Source organism: Pteropus vampyrus, unplaced genomic scaffold, assembly GCF_000151845.1.
Source record: "Pteropus vampyrus isolate Shadow unplaced genomic scaffold, Pvam_2.0 Scaffold1, whole genome shotgun sequence".
Classification (NCBI taxonomy): Eukaryota; Metazoa; Chordata; class Mammalia; order Chiroptera; family Pteropodidae; genus Pteropus; species Pteropus vampyrus.
This window is the reverse complement of record NW_011888782.1, coordinates 23,100,121-23,108,130: the sequence shown is the minus strand read 5'-3', so window position 1 is coordinate 23,108,130 and position 8,010 is coordinate 23,100,121. Positions and strand designations below refer to the sequence as shown.

At 33.5% G+C, this 8,010-nt stretch overlaps 1 protein-coding gene across 3 annotated transcripts in view; it reads right to left on the bottom strand.

Moving 5' to 3' along the window:
- Positions 1–1,592: 1,592 nt before the first annotated feature.
- The window catches only part of CCDC14 (coiled-coil domain containing 14), a 42,481-nt gene continuing 36,063 nt past the window's right edge, over positions 1,593–8,010 (bottom strand). For all 3 annotated transcript variants that reach the window (XM_011368972.2, XM_023520266.1, XM_023520251.1), the window contains one exon: positions 1,593–4,115. In XM_011368972.2, coding sequence (XP_011367274.1) covers positions 3,179–4,115 — 937 coding nt within the window. In that variant the 3' untranslated portion in view covers positions 1,593–3,178. The remainder of the gene's footprint in view (positions 4,116–8,010) is intronic.

Sequence of the window (8,010 nt, the reverse complement as noted above, 5' to 3'; positions counted from 1 at the left end):
ATGAGACTGAGATAGATAACTTCTAAAGTCATTTCAAAAACTCAACTTGTGAGCCCTTGAGAAGTCCCCAAGATCTTACCATTTCCAATAATAATTCTCTGGGATGTCCTACTTAGGCTGACTGTTTTAAATAGTGCCCAGTTCTCTATAAGTGGTACACAAAAACATCAAAACATAAGGTGTAATACAGTTGTATAAATCATTCGTTTAAGCCATTCTGACGTGGGAGGAAATTTAGAACAGATCTGAAATATAATTGTTAGCTAGCAAATCAAATCCAACTTTATCTAGAGGTATGCTTAAATTCTGGACTCCTAAATATAATTTTTGAGAAAGGGACTCTTGCCCTAATAATTAAAACTTAAGCCAATTTTGTCACTCTGTCTCTTTACCCTGTTTCTCTTCACACTACTTATTATATGTTCGTGTCCTATTGTAATGCAAGCTGCTTGAGGGCAGAGAATATCTATCTTGTTCATTGTTGTATTCTCTGAGTCCAGAGTAGGAACTGGCACATATTAGAGCTTTTATTTTATTCATTAACTGAATGAATGAATGAACCTTTAGCTGAAGGGATTACCCCACAATGTGAGCACTAGCTACATATTTGGTAAGATGTGATTTGGCTGCATGCCCTATCTAACCAGGATTTGCAGTTCTGCCCTACTTTCCATGTAGTTTAAGCAGGCCTTTATAACTTTAAAAGCACGTGGCATAAATGCGACCATTAGTGAAAAGTAGATTTCTGGAAGATTTACTAAACTCCAAGGTGGTGGGAGTAAGGGAAGAATGTATACCAAGAACTTCTTTGGTTTTTTTTAACCCTGAGGATCTCTACTTTGTCAAGTACAATCAGATTCTTTCATTTTCAATGGTATTCACAAATATGAAATTCATTGTGAAGTTTGTACATTACCACCATAGATCCAAGAAAGGACAGTAGAATAGTGACAAAATGCTGGAGGATGGTTTTTTTCCCATTCCATACCCAATATCTATCAGGAGACACCCTGGCAGAGGTTAGGGTATACCTGAGTAATATGCTTCTCACACTCTGGGAAATCTGAAAGCATTTGTGAGAATGCTGGGATTTGGGGCCAGGCTGACCCTTCTGAGACTATGATGGGTACTTACTCTGACTCCTGGTGTGAAGAGCTAAAGAGGACTACTGAGAACAGGCATTCCTTCTCTCCTTTATATCCCGCTCTCCATTACAGTTCCATTATCAAGATTCATCTCGGAATTTAATGACTTGGGACTTAACCAAGAACTTGATTTTTCATTTTGGACGTTGCTCCGTGTGACTCAAACTGATCACATTGGAAACTTTGGGAGTCATCTTTGATTTCCCCTTCTCTTTCATTTCCTATTAATGAAATGTCACCAAGCCTGCTGAAAATTTTTCATTTTGTCTCTCCTTTTCACTTTTATTGCCAAAGGCTTATCAATTTATGTCTGGACTACTGTGACAGCTTTTGAGTGGTCTCCAGTCTCTCCCTCCTCTAATTATTTACCATCACCCTTTGTAGTTTTAAGAATACCCAATTTCATCTGGCGATCCTCAAATAAAAAACAGAACCACCATCAAAAAAACTCAAACACCTAATGACTTCATATTTAATGGTTATTCCACATCCTGGAGCTTAAGACATTTTACAATATGACACCAACTCTTCGAAATGTGTTATCATCTATTACCATTATCATATAATCTTGACCCCTTTATTTTAGTCAGGTTGCTGTTATCTACCATCCTCTTAAATATTCCACTCAACCAAACCCCATGTTTTGTGATACTTTCTATGGGGTAAACATTTTGAGGATAGTCACAGGATTATCCAAATCCTATATACTCTTTAAGATCCAAATGAAATTTTTCTTCTCAGTCTTCCTTGCTTTATTATTTTATACTTCTGAACTTATGTGTTAAAGAATTGTGACCTGTTACCTTTAAATAAACCAATGAATTAATTTATGAATACTGGAAGTCAGAAAAATTGTAAGTAGTAATGGATAATTCTGTGAAAATAGCCTAGAATTCATCTCATATTTTTAGACTTAAGAAATCTCTGTCTATAAAGTCTGGACATGTCAAAGAGACTATGTCTGGGTACTTAAGAAGTTGTAGCACCAACACTTAAAAAACCAGCAAGAATCAGTTCTGGGACCAGCAGAACACTCTTTAATGCCAAGGCCTGCCCAAGCACTGAACACATAACACCAAGCAAGTGACTTGTATGGAGTGCTAGTGACAGCACAACACTCAACTTCCTAAGAGTTAAAATGTGCTGCTTACATGGAAGAAAGTAACATTGAGTAATTTAGAGGTGTTAGTATAGAGAAGCAGAGTACAACCTAGTTCATATTAATTATAGAACAGAGAATGTTCTCAGCTCAGGTGCTGAAAAAATTGATCAGAAAGGCGAATTACAACCAGTACAAGATTTACAAACTCCGTCATGTTCAAATATAAGGACAAAAAACAAACATTCCTTATTTACTAAAAAAAAAATTGCCCAAACTGAAACTTATCTATTAGCATTTATCAATCTGACTTTATTTTTTAAAGGCCTTAAACATGCATTCAGTATAAAAACAAATAAAAGTGCCCAAGTTTTAAGAGACCATATGCTAACTGAGGATGTTACCTATATTTTATTGGATCAATGTTTCTTAAAAGGTAGACTATTTTTTGCCTTAAAAGAAATGTTTACACATTTCACTAAAAAACACTAGCCTGTAGCATAAAGTATCCCATATAAAAACACAATGCCATTAAAAAAACAAAAGGAATCCTGGAAGAGAAACTAGTTTGAATACAGTAAATTGCACCAAGACACCCTTCCAATTATCCTTTAGGACAACCGGAGAATCCTTCCAACCTGTACTCTTTACCCAGCAGGGTAATAGAAGAACTCTAATTGCTAAGTACTAAAATAAAATATTATATATAATACTTCCCTAGTTACTTATAACTTTTTTCTCTTAGCACATGTCAGTTTAAGATGACTTGTTTTTACAAGCTCCAATGTTGATACAGTCCAATAATAAATTTATTATTCAATTTATTTTCACACATAATTAATATAAAACATTTCTCTAAAGAAATTTAAAGTATACATTCCATGTAACCAAGTCTAGTCTTCAAAAGAAGCACTCAATCCATTTTCTTCTGAGTTCATTTCTCTAGAAGACCAGTCCTTAAAGACTCCTGGAGTCTAGCAATGTTGGCGTCCAGTGCTGCAAGGCCATTTCGGAAGTCTTGTTCATCACGAGAAGTGAATGTTGAAAAAGAAGAGATGCTCCAGTCAGATGTGAAGTCAGAATTTAAAAAGCTACCATCAGAGAGGGCACTACTTTTCACTTGAAAGCTGCTGCTCTGGCAAGTGGAGGGGCCGTGACACGTGGCTGGTGCCTGTGGATTCTCAGTGGCAGCAGGGATCTTGCAGATGGCTTCCTTTATTTTCTTGAGGAGCTGCTTATCCTTCATTTCAGCTGTTCTGGAAAGTTTCTCAAGTACATTTTCTGCTTCCTTTTTGGAAGAGTAACAATCTCCAGGTGCACACAATTTGTTTTCTTTTTCAGGGACAAGTCCACTGTTGCTGACCGGCTGTGGTGGAGCTACACTGACCTGCGGCTGTGGGGATAATCCCTTCGATAGTGCTGATTTCCTTTTAGAAGTGCTTCTAGAAAACGGGATGTAAATTGTACTATCCAGATTATACTCATCTTCTATTAAAGTTGTAATTTCACTCTCTTCATCAGAATCCTGTTTTGAAAGGGTAGAAATGATTCCAGGGGCAGACACTTCCTCCGTGCTGCTAGTGTTACTATGCTGTGGGCCTTTGGAAGGCAGAACACTTTCATAGGGCCTGTCTGGCACTATGTTTTTCTCATCGTTAACTGTAGAGAGTGGCTCTGAATGTGTAAAAGTGTGATCTGTTTCTAACTTATTTAGGTAGCTCATTATGGAAGTGTGAGCAGGGATTGGGTCATGTTGAGGTTGTTTATCATAAATGTTCAGAAGTGATTTGGTAAGATTATTCCCAGGCTTGCAGCGAGCAGTGTCCATACTAAGATCTGAGAGAAGCTTTGCCATACTGCTTTGTAAAGTTCTGTTAAGAAGAATTTAGTACACTAATTATTTTTTTACTCATTTATTTATTTATATATACCCTGTCTTTCAAAAAAAGGATTTGAGGCAATGTCCGGGTCTTAATATGGAGAAAACCAACTAAGAGCACAAAATCATAGAACATGCTCGGGAAAGAGTAAGTTAAAATAACAAATTATAAAAGATCTTGAAGTCTGTATTAAATCTAATGTTATATCTAAAAATAGAAGCTCAGAAATTTTTTCTCTTAAAGTATGGGGATGCTTTATTCTTGAGCAACATTACAAAATGGCAAATATACTACTCATTTGATAGTGTATTCTGTTAGTAATTAAGATATTTCTCTCCATTCAAAATATATATGCAAAGGACACTGGAAAAACACTGGAAAAAAAAAGACATAAAATTATCTGGCATAAACAGGTATAAATAAAAGCAAAGTACTAGGAAAACCACAAAGGATTTGAAGTCAGAAATAGAATCGAATCTTGGGCAAGTCACTCAACCTTTCTGAATCTTAAGTTCTTCAACTGCAAAATGAAGATATCTATTTCAGAATGACAATGAACCTTAAATAAGATAAAACAATAAAACATAAAGGTAAAAGGCTTAGCACAGTTTCAGGCTAAATGGGTATTCATTTAATGGTAGCTTTCATTAGTCCTATTAAAGCCATTTTATACCAAGCCTTAGTCTATTTGAAATCAATCACATATGTTCTTACATACTGATAAGAAAAAGAAACAACCAATTTAAAAAAGAAACAAAAGACCCCAACATGTAATTTTCAAAGGTGACAACTAGTCAATAACATGTTTTAAAAGTTCAACTTTTAGTCAGAGGAAGTCAAACTTTTAAATGTGATTTTTTTTTTTTTTGGTCTATCAAGTTAACATAGTAAAATAAGAATATCCACTGTTAGAGAAGCTTGAAGAGGCAGGTACTACTAGTATACACTTGTATTATTATTCTAGAGAGCATACTGACAATACATAAGATTTGTATATCCCACGCTTTTGACCCACCAATTTACACTTCTAGGAATTTATACTATTGATATACACTGTAAACAAGAGCCTGCACCCAAAGACATATTTACAAAGATATAACTTGAAATAAAAAATAGATGGATTTAATACCTTTATCTTCAAATACAGTAAACTGATTTAGATAAATTATAGTATAACTACAACAAAGCCATTTATAGTCGTGTTGCAAAGAATGAAGACTGATGTGGAAATGTTCATTATATGAGGTTAAATTAAAAAGAGCAGGCCATAAGTAACATGCATATAATACTATTTTTGTAAAAACATTTACACACATCCAAATAAAATACTAAATCTCTATATTAAACAGCAGTGATTATATCTCTGGGTATAAAAATGAGTGATTTTTTTTCCCCTATAAAAGAAAAAAATTATTTTTTTCCAATGTGGCTTACAATATTATTTTAAACATGCTCTATTTTGAGTTCTGATTGCTCTTCAAATGGCAATGGCTCCTGTCATTTTTTTCTCATATCTCTTCTAAGAAGCTAATGAGCTATTATTAAAAGACAAAAATATGCTATAGGAACATATCTTTAAAGGAATACTATAATAAATAATGACCCATTAATTAATCCAATCAGAACTTCATACCAAAATTTTTATTTTTTGAAAAGGAATACATATTTATGTTGACGTTTCTTTCCAGACTTAAATAAAAATGTTATCTTTGTTGTGGACAAAATCAGTGATATAGAAAGGAAGGAAGGGACAATGACATTGATAACAGCTTAATCTATGGAAATTAATAGCAACCAATAAGCTTCTGATATATAAACAAAATGTGATTCACCACTATCTCTGAAATTAAAAGAAAAATCTCTAATTAAAGCAATGAGTATATGTGAAAATTTTAAAGGAAGCAGTATCGGCACTATAAGAACTATACAGTGGATATATTCGTATTTGTATTACATGGGGTACAGATAAACACATGGATTTTTAATGCTTAGAAAATTGGCACATTTCATAAGACAAGCAAGGTTCTTTCTTGGCTAGTTATAAAAATATACTAATTTAAATAACTATCAGCACTTGTAAGAGTGCTCTTAGAAGCTATAAGAAGATTTACTACTTATTTATTAAAACATATTAATTTTCCCCACATTTCTAATGGTTTTATGTGTTACAGTAAAATATAAAAAAAATGATAAAGATTATTTCAAAATTACTGAAAGTTAGAGAGAGCAGAGAGAGATGGTTTAAGATATTAGTTTAGAACTAATATCTTATGTGTACCTTCTAGTTCCAGAATCCCTTCCCAATAGTCTGAGAAAGGAATTCAGAAATTTTGTGCAATCTCTAAGAGATTATTTAACACACATGCAAAAGACATACACAATTAGCATTAATGTATTGTTTAGGTAGAAAGCCAGAGGAGAGAAAGAGCAATTAGGAGGATCATTTTATAAACTATATAAATGTCTAACCAAGGTACTGTATACTTGAAATTAATAAAATTTTAAAAAAGAATTAAGAAAATAAAGACAATAAAATGAAAAAAAGAAAAAGACATACACTTATCTGAGGTGTAGATGAATGTATGGAGTAGATGAATGTGAGAATATATCTGAATTGCTGGATGTTGCTACTTCACCTTCTAATGTCAAAGTAAAATTAAAGTGGCCACAGAAGCCCAACTTCAGTACTAGAGATGTTTCTAATTAATTGAATTGCATAGGCTGTCAGTCACCAAACATACATCAACAACATGGGTGAATTTAGACACAATTATGCTCAAAGCCAGGCTTTTTGTTTTGTTTTGCTTTTTAATTTAAAGAATAAAACAAAAATTGCTATCAATGGGTATACATATTTGCATTTTGAAGCCGTTACTCAATCTTCAGAAAATGTAGGGGTAGTATTAACCTTTATAAGACACTGTGCTAACCCAGCCCACTAATGATTCTACAATCATTCAGAGTGCAGTAATCTAATGGATGAGCTAGCAGTTATGAGGCAGGATTTATGCCAGAATAAAGATAAAAGGTCTTTGACAACAATGGGAAAAAATTGACACGAAAATTCTTGAGAGTTCTAAGAAAAAGAGAGCAAAATTTCTGCACCTAATAGTTTAGACATAGTCTATTCTAAGAGCAGAAAACATACAAGAATTAATGAGCTTTTTCAGTTCCTATACTTCTATGTTAGGGTAAATGTCAAGAAAAGGCTTCAACTGCACACGAATACTTTTTCATTTTTAATAAACACTAGAAAAAGGCAGACTGTGTTATTTTGAAAGAATGAGCAGATACAAAGATATCGTCTACAAAGAAAAATCTCTCAATAATGGAGCATTTTCTCTCAGAGAGAAGCTGTCCTTTTTAAAACAGGAAACAGGCTGAAGAGGGAATCCAAAATCTTGGCTCAGGTCTCAGCTCAGGCACTAACTAGCTGTGAAAGTCAGGTAAGTTCCTTCATTCTTTGGGCTTCCATTTATGCTAATTTCTAGAATAATTATACGAATACTCTGAAAAACTGTTCTTACATTTTTGTTAATTTTCTTCACAAATGCGCCACACATGTTAAATAGTTTTTAGTCCAGTTTATCCTTTAAAAAAGATGTATCTTCCTACATAAATCATCAAAGCACTGGAATAAACTTTTTGCTTGATGATGTGGATATTTAGCAACTAAAATGATTAAATTTTTTTGTTTCATATATATATATTTGGAACATAAGATACAATAAATGTTTGTTGAATAAATGAATAGACAAATGAATCCATCCATTTGTCTATCCATTGTCTCCCTGGTAAAAAAATGGCTAAAGTTTACTTAGTCTGCATTAGGCATGAAGTTGTTACCAGCAATAAACTATTCTAGCTAAGGCCATGACATGTGAAC